The sequence below is a fragment of the Catharus ustulatus genome, chromosome 3 (assembly GCF_009819885.2).
Source record: "Catharus ustulatus isolate bCatUst1 chromosome 3, bCatUst1.pri.v2, whole genome shotgun sequence".
Classification (NCBI taxonomy): Eukaryota; Metazoa; Chordata; class Aves; order Passeriformes; family Turdidae; genus Catharus; species Catharus ustulatus.
In genome coordinates, this window is record NC_046223.1 from 49,210,977 (window position 1) to 49,224,047 (window position 13,071).

At 39.5% G+C, this 13,071-nt stretch overlaps 1 protein-coding gene across 1 annotated transcript in view; it reads right to left on the reverse strand.

The window, feature by feature from the left end:
- Positions 1 to 13,071, reverse strand: part of UST (uronyl 2-sulfotransferase) — a 155,560-nt gene that overhangs the window by 96,340 nt on the left and 46,149 nt on the right. The window contains exon 2 of the mRNA XM_033056417.1: positions 2,645 to 2,688. Within this exon, the coding sequence (XP_032912308.1) occupies positions 2,645 to 2,688 (44 nt within the window). The remainder of the gene's footprint in view (positions 1 to 2,644; positions 2,689 to 13,071) is intronic.

Here is a 13,071-nt window from a genome sequence, read left to right on the forward strand (position 1 = left end):
AAGTGCTATTTTCAGTTCTTCCACTGCGGGAAAAAGCCCCACATCAGTATTTTAAAAAGTCCTAAGCTCTGGCACCTAGCCATGACAAAGAGCCAAAACTAATACGATTTCCTACAAACACTGGAATGTACTCTGCAAAACAGCTACGGTCCAGCGCGTATCAACTGCTGGTGGCCCATCCCTACAGCTAACTACACACTGCCCATATTAGCTACCAGCCATTTCAACCTCAGGCAATGCATTGTTGTTTGTTATCTCCACTTCTAGCTTTTAAGCATTTTATAATGAAATATTTTAAATGTTGGAGTCAGGATTGATTTCTTCTGACGCATTTCTACATGTTGAATTAAAGCATGCATAGGCCTTAACCATCTGTTAGTTTAAATGAAAGCACCCACCTATCAAGTTATGTGAATGGAGGCTACTTGAAAGATAATGACAATTACAGCGAATTTCACTCACACCTGCAGAGTTCACCATTCAGATATGAAGCTGTAAGAGGGTAAATAACCGCACTACGCCAAAAATGCAATGCATGAGACTTACAAAGCAAGAACATCTTAGTTCAAAACATGACCCCAAGCAAATAGCAGGAATTATCTGGGGATCTATCAATCCCCACCCATGTTTTGATTACAGGAACAAAAAACAAGAAATCCCAAACCCCTAAGGAATAAGCAGATTTGCCCAAGGGATGATCAAAAGGATCCATATTTTATCAATGTTTTTGAAACACTGGCAAATACTTCAAAAAAACAAAATACTCCTAACTTACAGAAGGCTATATAGCCTGTTACTCTGTTGAGCTTTTCACCAAGCTTTCAGGAGTGAGGATGATTAGAGAAGAAGCCTGCAAACTTTACTGACTGTAGGTAGCTAATCAAAGAGTACCCACCCAACCAAATCAATTTTGTAGATATCTTTTCAGCTGGCCTTTCTACAGACAACTGAGCTGCAGCTGGATGAGGCTGTGTGAACATAGCCCAAAATGACATGTTTAGACAGGCAAAAGATATTTTCACAATGTAAACAGAAAAGTCTAAGTTGAATAAACCTGCCCAATTGCTATTGCCCTTTGGAGAATGGATCCCATCCACAGCACCATTAACTGGTAAGGCAAAATTCCTCAACAGAAAGTACCAAAATCTGAATAAAGTTTTTAAGGTTAAAAACTCTTATCTAGATGAAAGCCTTTTCCTTACTAGAACAGCTTGGCATTTCTGAACGGTAATGCAAACATGAGAAATAAAATTCCAAATAAAATTTGGAATAAGCATTACTTTATTCTTTGAAGCAGAGTGCTCACTGTGGAGACATGACAAACCTAATTCTTAAATTCATGCAGCCTGCTGTACTCCCGGACAAGAAAAGCAGCTACTACTAAATTAAATTTAAAGAAAAAAGTGTTTTAAATGAACCAGAGAGTACTAAACAGATTTTAGCGTGAAACATTTGTTTAGCCTTAGAATACCCTATCTCAGTTTGCAATGATAAACATAAGAGGTTGATTTTGTCACTTCTGTCTACATCCATTTGCTTTTGTAATTGAGTAATTTGTGTTGACAGGAAGAAAATAAAATGTACATCATTCCTCCAAGCGAGCCATCTGAACTTTAACAATTTACAAATACTCACATATCAACTGAAAATTGCAGATTTTGTTGTACAGCAAAAAGGTGAAGAAACCCAGATTCCTGTCTGTTTTCACTAATAACTAAGCAAAATGGAATTGCTTTCCACAGTATCCTCCTTCTGCTGACCAGAAGCCAACTGTTTCACCACACAGATGCATGTGGTTGATACTTTCAGCTCAAGACCTGTGGCTCAGGATGCGACTTCGTGGTCAGCAGAACAGAGATGAGGGAGGACTACCACCAGAGGTGGCGGCTATTCACACCCACCCCCTCTCTAATTACTTACTGTCACCTGCTGCACTACAAACTGTGGTGGGACACATCAGTGAAATAATCTGTCCTTTTAGTAAGAGCTCTAACAGGCTGTAAAGACAGGTACAATATAGTACCAAATTGTGTTTAGTAAACAAACTAATGCAAGGTAAACCAAGCAAAAACAAGACAGGAGACCCTAAATGCCTACCTGAATTTTTTTCCTCTTGAAGAAACTATCACAAATGCCCTTCCTAACCTGAAATGTCATATGGTGCCATGAAGATGTGAGGCAAAAACTTGTGCAGCACAGTTCCATATGATAGGAACAGTGAATATTATTACTAAAAAAGGGATCATTATTGACATTCTTTAAATTTATCCTACTGACCTGCTTCAGGTACACTGTTTTCCCATGCTCCAGAAAATGCTGCCAGCCAAAGGCCATCTTCACCTGCCAGATTAATTCCAATTGCAGTGTCTTGGTTTTTTGCATGAAAGTGCTGATAGACAAAACCACTAAATCCCTGCCTCCCCTTGACTCAATGAGAAAAATTCTATTAACTTAATCACAGCTTGTTTTAATCCAAGTCACTTATAAACATCTGAAAACACTTGTGGGGGTTAAAGTTGGAAAGGCCATGTGCTGTTGGTGTAAACTCAGCAGAGTTGCTTGGCACACCAGTAAACATACAATAAGCTAAAAACAAAAGCCAAAAAAGTAAGGACAAAGCAAATACAAAATAACAGCAGCTTACCTTTTGAGGTGGTGGTCCGTGGTCATCCAGGTAAGTGGAATTTCCTACAAAAACAAGAAGGATGGAAATAAACAAAAGCCATCCAATGCAATTACAAATTTTCCAATGCATGGAACCAGTGCATCTCTATCCCACTAGTTTTGTGGTGTCAAATAATTCAAGGAAAATAAATTCCCTGTGCTGTAATTTTTGATTAGCAAATAATTTATTTTGACTATTTATTTGTAACCCAAGATTAGAGAAACATTGTCATTTTACTAAAAAAAAAAAAAAAAAAAAAAAAAAAAATACACGGCCTGAAGTACAGTAATTTCACAACTATAAGGCGCACCCTTTTGACTAAATTTTTCCCCCGAACTCGGAAGCACGCCTTATAGTCCGGTGCACCTTATCTGATCGACAAAGTTGCGAAATTTGCAAACCCGGAAGTGTGAGCTGCAATGGGGGGGTAGTGCCGCGGGAGCGACGAGTTGTGAAGGGGGCTGGGAGCGGGTGGCCACAGCCGGCAGGAGCCGCACAAGGAGGGAGGGAGCTGCCACCAGCCCGGGCACGGCTCAAACAAGAAGCCGGGTGGCACCACTCCGGGAACGGGGGCGGCCCTGGCCCGGGCCAAACAAGAAGCCGGTCGGCCCTGGCCCGGAGGGAACGAGAAGCACAAGTGGACCCCGCCCAGCGGGGGCATCAGAGCAGCGGTGACGCAGCCTAGGCGGTCGCGGGAAAGTGGTGGCAGTGCGGCCCCTGCGGCCGCCGAAAAGCAGTGCCGGCCGGGCCCCTGCGGCCGCCGAATCGCAGCAACAAGCGCCGCCGCTGCCGGCTGCGGGGAAGCCGGGACGCAGCGCGATCACACGGTGGGAGCCGTGAGCCAGCTGGCACCAGGGGCAGGCGGGAGTGCCGGGGCCCGCTGCACGGGGAGGGCACCTGTGGCTGTGTTTAAAGGGTACACTGACCTTTGAAAAATGTTTGCAAATTGAGCACTTGCCAGTAATTCATTACTTTGTTGCATGCCGCGCGGCTCCTCACTGCAAAATAAAAGTGTGCCTTATATTCCGGTGCGCCTTATATGATCTACAAAGTTGCAAAATTTGCCAGCTCCCGGGGGGTGCGCCTTATAGTCCGGTTTGCCTAATGGTTGTGAAATTACTGTACTTTAATAATTTAGTATTCCATTATTTATATGATAAAAAATTGCCAGCTGCATCCTTGTACATTTTTAGCAAGTGAGCATGGTTAACCTCAAAAGGTTTTCTTAAATAATCAAGTATCAAAGGACTTTATCAAATTTTGGTCTGATGGAACTGACAAGCATTCACTTCTCTCTCTTCTAACTGTATTTTTCCCAACCTCCAAGCCACTTTCTTCCCTAAACATACTGATTGAATGGGAATTGTATTCTGATGTAATTGCACCTGCCTTTTCAAGACGTTCATTAAATTCAGACAAAAAGCTTCAGGGAAAAAAAAAAAAAGCTTCTAAACAAGTGCACCCTTCTTAGCTACAATAAAAAAGCCAACAATCTCAGACTTTTTACCCCTTTTTACCCCTTCCTACAAACACACACTTACTGCCCCACACACATAGGCTGTCTTCCGTAACTGTCCTTCCTGAACCCTTTTCCAAAAGTATTAATCACATGCAATTTCCAACATCTTCCAGCAGATGATGAAACCTTGCAGCAAGCCTAAAATGTCCCCCTGGGCCATACATGCCTCTCAGTCATCCTTCTACCAAAGACAGAAAAAACACCTCTGTTCTAACCTTACACCAGTATGAGGTATGAGAACTATTTTTACAGGTGCCTACTAGACATCCTAAAATCACATAGAAGAGGACTTTAAAAAAACTTGTCCTGGTCGTGAGCTCCTGGGATGTTGCATAGGCAACAGAAACACAGGCTAGTGGGATAAAGCTTATTTCAGAAAAAAGGGTTTTTCTCTTTACAGTCTGGCCAAGACCACCCCCGCTCCCAGAGGTTTCTAGACTCAGGAGGCAGGACAGAGGTGTTTGTATCTGAGTGTTACAGTTGGAGAACAAGGAGGTGAACCTTTAGTGTGGAATATTCAGAAGCACCCACACCAGTGCTGGGGGCTGGTTTCAGCAGGAACAGCAGGGGGCAGGAAGTGGAAAGGCCACCATTCCCTTGCTGGACTCTTGGGAGAGGTAGCCACCACCCAGACCACACCATCACAGGGAGAGAGACTGCAGACCACCACTGCTGCTGCAGCATGATCAACTTCTTGTTGTATATATAAGTTTGGATTACTTCTCAGAATTATTATACTTTCTGCTTTTCTGCACATTTTACAAAGCCATGAAAATTTCAGCCAAAAGGCTTCCAACTCATCTAAAGGGAAGTCCCAATACCCCAAACACGTTCTTTTACAGATCGTAACCTTGATCTTGGAAGAGTTTGTGCAACTACAAAAGCCTGAACAGTAAGTTTTTATGGTCATCTGAAATCACAAATCATCTTCTGAAGCATACCAGAAACTCATCTCTCTATACATTTGAGACAAATATCCACCTATAAACAATCCAGTGATTTCATTTAATGCCATAGATAATATGGCTCGTGTTCTACATTCCGAATATTTTTTTTATTCTTCCCTCCAATATGATTCTAATTGCCACAGAAGAAATTCAGCTCCCTGACTGCTAAAAGAATCGGTAGTCTGGTTTTAGAGTAGCTACTCCAACACAGTGACAGACTTGAAAAGAATAATTTCAACTTAATCTGGGACAAGAACAAGGAAAGCTTCTCATTCAGGATTCACCTTTCCTGTAGAACCAGGATGTTACTAGTTCATAGCAGCATTCTCCTCCTTGTAATCAGGCAGGCAGAAAGACTGGCGCTTACAGAAAAAAACATTTCTTACAGTTTACTCATTGTGTCAGGAAAATAGTTTCATTTTGATACCCAACAAAAAAGCAATGCTTGTTGTCTAAACAAGTAAATACACTAGTGAAGTCAAACATTAGATGAAAACTACTAACTTTTTTTAAATTAGCAAAATTTGAAGTTGCATAATTGGTATTAGAGTGGTTACAATAGTAACAGGGTCTTTTTATTGTCTTCCCAATACAAATGCAATTTTATGCTTACCTAAATAAAAATAAATATTAATTACATATTTTACCTATATTAATATCTATCTTTACCAATCACCTATCACAGCCAATTTCACAGTACAGAAGGACTTGAATTACTAGTCAAGAGTTTACACAGCATCTTACAGTGCAGCATCAGGAGTGTCAGAGCTGTATCACAGAAACACTTTTGAGATATTCCTTAAAATTAGAAAGCTTATAACTAATTTCCCCTCTCTGTATCAGTAATATATGTTCTTAGTATAGAGACAGCATTCTCTGTCCTTGAAAATTCTTAAATTATCAAAACAACATGGAAATGCCTCTAGCTTTGAATATAAGCCTTGTATATTTAATTTCTGTAATCAAAACGTCTTTTCACAGCATAGTCTAGTTACTACTGTATCCACTTAAAAGACAATAGTAGAATTATGGGGCCATTTTATGAAAGCTGTTTTCATGGCAGTTGCTTGCACAAATTCAGAGACTCGAAACTGATAGAAATGAATTGCCAGACAAACACAAGTGAAGAAGGAAACAGAATCAATTTGAAACCTGGCCAGAATAACTCTCAATGAGCAGAGGATGGGAATTTGCAGACAGCCCCCACACCCTTACACTGCCCCAAACTCCATGTGCAGAACTAGCTCCTGTCTCATGTCACAGCTCCTTCTGCTCCTCAGGCACAAGAGCCAACCTCAGCAGCTTGCCACATCAATCTAACCGCCTGAATTCTTTAGGGTTCAAGTTTTAATTAAGAATTTGTTTTCAGTAATAAAAGTAAAACCCTTTGCTGCATGATTCATACCATACACTAAGTAAAACACATTAAACAACTCCACAAATTCACTGCAATGGAGTGCAGCAGCAGCCTGTGAGGTACACCAGCCAGCTCCTTAACCCCATGAAGCCCACACATGTCCTCACTGATCATCACATTATAGATCTCAGCTTCCTTCCCCTCTGTCTGCAAAACAGGGGCCACACTACAAGAGCCTTAATGCATGCAGAAACATAATGAAAGACGCGCACCTATGCAAAAGGTCTGAAACAAAGATGAAGACTTTCTAATAAAAGGCATGAAAATCTTCAGCATGATGCCCAAGCCGGGTAGTCACAAGCTGCAAATACTTAAAACAGGGTGCCACTTTCACACACAGGGTCACTTTTTTCAGACAATACATATCTGATAAGGTTAGTTCAAAAACAAAAGAAAACTTCAGTGTTATAAAAATTGCAACCACGGAGAAGTACAAACTAAAGCCAATCTATGAACTACCAGCTACTAACAGGTGACATAGTAGGAGAGGTGCACAGTAAAAATCAGAGACTTAGGAATGAATACCAAAAGCACAGCACATAACCTCAACTGTTTATTGCAATTGCATTAACTATCTAAGATGGAGAACATGACCTTGCAGTTTTTATATGCTATGGCACAGACAACACGTGTTTGACATCACAACATGCCACAAGAAGAGGCTTTCTGTGGTGAAAATTATGTAATAAAGTAATAGAGAAGACAGTTTTATTTCCCCACTAGGAACCTTGTCCATTGCCCCAAAGCAACCTATGGCATTAAACTATTAGGATGACTTCTCTCAACTCCTTTAGTAAAGCTTTAACAAAGACATCATTGCTCTTGTCTGCTAATAACAAGATTATTCTAGGGTTTTTTTTTTCCTAGAGAAGAGTATTTGCTCTTCAAAAAGGAAATTTTCCGCCTTCCTGTAATAGCACAAAAGTCTAAGGCATTAGAAGCAAGTCAGACAAAATAATCAAGTGGTATTATGCATTCCACAGACATGCTCAACAGCACACTTGGGCTGGCAGAACACATCTCCTCCACACTCTGCCAGAGATGATAAAAAGAAGTCAGCTTTAGTATAGAAAATGGTGAATACATGGAGGCAGTCCAAATTTTTCCATAATTTATTATCTCTGAGGTTAAGTGAATCAGCTGTATGCAAAATCTTTGGGGAAACCTTGTGGTTGAGTTCCTTTTTTCTTGGAATCACTGAAGTGTGGGGGTTTTGCTTGAAGCGAGCCAAGTTTAAACAGCAAAAGATGGTCAGTCAACCAGGATTAAGGATAAATATTACTGTGTACAGTTCGGAACCACAGATAATGAAAGTAACTACAATTCTGGAAAAAAATCTTTCCAAAAAATGACTGCGGAGTACAGGAATAGGAAGTAAATGGACTTATGTGTGAACTGAAGACCTTTTGATAGCAATTGAAACAGCATGACTCTAATCGAACGATTCAGATATCCCATGGAAAGAATTGTGTAAAGATAGGGAGAGAAAGCCAACACTGAAAATCTGCAGTTTGGACTATTTTTCTGGAGCAGGGTTTCCCTTGTAGGGAATCATAAGCAGCAGTGTAAGGGACCTGGGATCCAGCTGAGGCCAAATTTAATTTGTGAAAATCCTTTTTTCTCTTCACTTGGTCACCATCTCAAATTTCCAGGCACCAATACAACCTCTACTGGCAAACAACCCCTTAGACCCTCTGATGTTTAAAGGAAAGGAACAGTTTAATAGTTGTCTGAGGAGTCTTCTGGTCTAGAAATCAGACTTTGAAGAACAATTTCAAGCACCTCTAATCATTAACAGCTGCACCTTAATAATAAAATGAAGTACCAGTGTGCTATCATAAGACAATAAATTCTGCTATGTTTCCTTCTTTATGTTTTTTCCCTCCAAATTAAGCAGTGGACACCTTTAGAAATTTCACAGATATTTACACATCTGAAATATTATTTTCTCAGTCATCATGTCTTGGAACCCTTTGTGGTCCAAAGGCAGGAAGGGGGTTAGGAACGACAACTTGAAAACCAGCAGGTTAGCAGAAGGATATTGCCCACAGCTCAAATCAAACCTAAAAGTAAAAACACTGCTGCTGCTGAGGTCAGCACACCAGCTTTCACAGAAGAAAGTTCTCACAGAGGTGCACAGAGAACACTAATACAGCAAAACCCCACTGACCAATCTGCACTGGAATACAAAGTGACTTATTGCCATTTCTTCCATCATATGTAAAACGGTGTGTAGCTACAACTGCCTCTCTCTATGCAAGACTAACATCCTATCAAAATTTTCATTTTTAACCACGCAAAAAAAAAAAAACAAACTTAGAGAAAACATTTTTTTAAAACATTCTACAATGGATTTTTTTCTTCCTTTCTTGCCTTTAAAATCATTTTAGTTATTCCTAATTTTTAAAATCAGAAATGCAATAAAACCAACCACAACAAAAACCAACTTACAACCAACAAACAAAACCAAACCAGTACCAAACCCACATTCAATTCACTCTGTATCACTGCACACAATGAAGAAAAAACCTGAAACATGACAAAGATACTGTTTGGTTTTATTGCCCAGTGATATGAACCTTAGAAACTTCATAATGATATAATTTAGATTTGATTATCTACAAGTTTTATACTTCTAACACAATTAGGAGACAAATTGGCACATTTAAGGAGAGTTTATGAAAATTTACTGGCAATTCTGCATATGTGTTACATATGAAAGTACCATTGGATTATACATATGAAGAGTTTGAATAGCAGGAGGTTCTAGACCAGTGTAGGATGTAATATACTTTAGATGGTCCTCCTCTTGCAAAGAGAGGAGACTGCAGAAGGCAAAGCTACTCCAAAAACCACAGAGTCTCTCTGAATTATGAGCATTTTAAAATGTACAGACAGGTGTTTAATTTAATTATTTTATCAACAAACTGCTTTATTAATACTGGGGGAGGGAAATTAACACTGAACCAAAATAAAACCAATCCCACCAGGTACTTTCCTGCGTGCAAAGGAAAAACACATATACAGCTCTATGGAGACACTGCAAAGAAAAACCTAATGACAGAAAAAAAAAAAAAAAAAGGTGCCATTAAACCAGACTATTGCAATTTGATTTTAATTTATTTTGCTATGTAAACAAGGACTGTGATCTATCTTTGCAGCCTGGTAGCTCTTTACGAAATGCACTTCAAAGACCCGTTAACCTGCTGTTAACTTCAGTCTGCTTTTCAGATGGTTCTTAAATTCAGCATTCTGGTATCATACAGCAACTGGACCATTAAATATAGTGTTCTTCTTTCCCCCACCCTCCCCCTAAAGAGTTTTATTTTACCTTCTGTCAAAAAATGTGCCAAATATTTTGTAATGACTTCTATTATTTTCTTAATTTCCTCAGCAAGACTAACCTCAACAAAATGCAGAGTCAGTTCTATAAATACACACAGGTGTTCCTGAGGAAAAAAAAAAATCTCTCAAGATGTGTGGTCAAGTAATACCTACAGCTATGCAGCTACCAACAAACCTGTTCAAAATTTAAAGGGGCAAGTTGGGAAAAGCTCACAGTTCAACAACCGAACTGCCACCCACTAAAATAACACAGACAAGTACTGGTCTCTGACTTCATTTCTCAACTGGATAATGTGAGAATAATAATGGATACTGTACCAAATTATTATGGCTGAATACAAAAATGATCAGAACAGCAAAGAAACCAGCAAGTTAAAGAGGAGTTAGAAACATCTGACAGTTGTAAATGAGCTTAACTCCATGACATTCAGGCAGCATACTTGGGAATCTGCCTCAGAAGGCTCCAGTAACAACTGAGAATTAACAGGGAATGAATGAGTCAAAATATGGCAGAAAGAAAATTCTCTGAAAGTAGCTATCAAAACCCAACACTCTTAAAATGGAAACGGAAAAGTGTTGCAACAATCAGGGATAATTGGACAGCACTGGAGATATCCAAGAGGAATTAGTCAAGCATCTGCCACGAATGACCTGGGTTTATGCTGCTTTAGAACCAACAGGTAAATTAAACCAGGTCCTCTTCCAGCAATATTTCTTTTCAATTATTATCTCTTTTTTGGTTGTTTGTTTTTAATCAGGCAAACTTCCCTTGGGTATTGTTCTGGATCCTATTACTCAATATTCTCATTCATTACTTGAAAGATGCATTAAAGAGCACCAGTATCAAATTTGATAGCAAAACCAAATGAAGAGACTTAAAATCTGCTGAAACTCTGCAGAGAACAGAAACATACTGATCAGTTAAAGAAATGTTCTGAAAACACAAGATACAATCCAGTAAAAACAAGCATACAAATTTCAACTTGGATAAGGGGAACATCTTCATAAAAGCAGAATAGAAACAGAGATGAAACTGCAGAAAAGAGCCATGACAGGAGGTGAAAAATCAGTTCCCTTCCTTTGGATCTCTTTGAGAGCTTTTCAGGAAGACCATTCCACTCCAGTTGAACATACAGAGATAGTTTCAGTAGCTTAGTAAGAAGTTTGTTTTAATTGACTGTTGTATGAAGAAACTTCTAAGAGTTAGGATTACCCCATTTTCCCCTTCTCCTCCTAAGTGAAAAATAACTGCAGGAATATTTGCAAGCCATTTTACATCTTCAGAGAAAACCTTTTATCCCCTCTACTGTGCAGAATGCATGATGCAGAGAAAGAAACTCTATGGGAGTGATGGTAACACGGCCACAATACTTTCCCTTTCAGTGCACACAGGGAACAGCACAGCCAACACAGGAGACAGCCCTCTCTCTGCACAGCTGACTGGTACAGGACTGCAACTCCACAGATGAGCCTTGTCTTTACAAGGGTCCCCTTACCAAAGTGATGATACTGAGGGATGGACAAAGTACATAATGATGAAGCTTCAATGAAAGCCTTGTTAAGTGCAAGGCCTGTTAGTCTCACTTCACTCTGCCATTCAGGCTACAAACTCCAGGGAATCTGTATCTGCCCAGACACCTTCTCAGATGATACCAGTCTTAAGAGTTGTCTCTTACATCAGTGCCAGACATCAGCTCTGCTCTTTCACATGATATTTTTCCAGAGACAAGGGTTTTATTATTTAAGCTTAAACCAACTTGCAAGCTTTATTCCTGTCTGCTGCAGTGCTGCAGATATATTTTTCTTTTCCCCCTGCACAGGCAATCTTGGCAAACAGCAAGTCAATGAATTTTGGAAAACACCCAGCTGGCAAGTCACCAGTTATTCAAGGAAGATTTTTATTACTATTATTAGTATTATTAAGTACTACACTGCAAATGCTATCCAGGAGTTGTTTGTTGGGCATTTGGTTTGAAGTTGCTTTCCCTGGAGACACATTTCCGAGAAGCTGCCTAAGTCTGTGGTCTGACCCCAGCGGCACCTTCCTAGTAGAGAAAAAAGGAACACGCTTCACAGAAAATTGGTCACATACATCACTAAAGAATTATTCATATTTTTATTGTGCTCAAGCCAAATGAGTTTTCCTTGCATGTGCTTTTCACAACATCCGAGTCATACGGTTGCTATGATTACAGAGGTAGATGAATTTTAAATAATGGACCCCCCCATACGAGGTAGCCTGCCACGACCAAGCTGTATGTCTGTTTTTCACTTTCTCCATAGTTCAGGTTCTTTTAGTAGTTGATTTTAAAAAGCACAAATGACAATTTTAAAAAATAGCCTTTTTACAAGTCTGTCTCCTTTTCCTCCCAGCCAGCTCTTTGCACCACAGGAGAATCACTGTAAAACTCTTCCCTATACTTAATATGTCTCCTGAAAAGCAAGAGTGCTCTATGTAAGAAGCAGTTATCTTTGCATTGCTTTATTTTCTGAATATAGAATTTTAAAAAAAGAATTAAAAACTGTTTAGCCATTATTAGCTTCCCATCCTCCAAGGTCTCAACAGACACAAAATTAGAAGTAGCATTTCTTGCCAAGTCTGTTAGATGCCTATAACTGCAAAATAGAGCATACAAGTAGGTCAGATAAGGAACATAATGTACCTAAATGAGCTATTTCTTCTTTATGACACATTAGCACAAAATTTTATTAATCTCTACTACAAAAAAATACTACAGCTTCAGGGCTTTCGAGACTTCAACACGATTTAATAGAAATATTTTCCATTACTATAAATTCTTTGGCCAAACTGCTCATTTTTCACACTATCCAGCTTCTATTCATAAAGACATTTTAACTCCTCTCTACCCCAGTCTCAAACAGATGTATTTGAGTGACACAAAGACTTCTCAGTGCAGGAACTGTGTATTTTAAGAACATCTGTATAGAAACTGCATGCTCAAAAACAAGGGGTGAGATTTGGCAAACACAGAGCATTGCACTGGACTTAAACCTGCATTTGTATTTCAACACCCTTTAATCTTCTGCAATTGCAAAAGTACAGGATTAACCCCATTCCTGTCATTCCAAACCCTTGCAATACATAACTGCTACTTTAGATTTCAGCCTTTACTGAGAAGAGTCATTTTAGTACATGGAATAGGTAACGTAAAAGTCA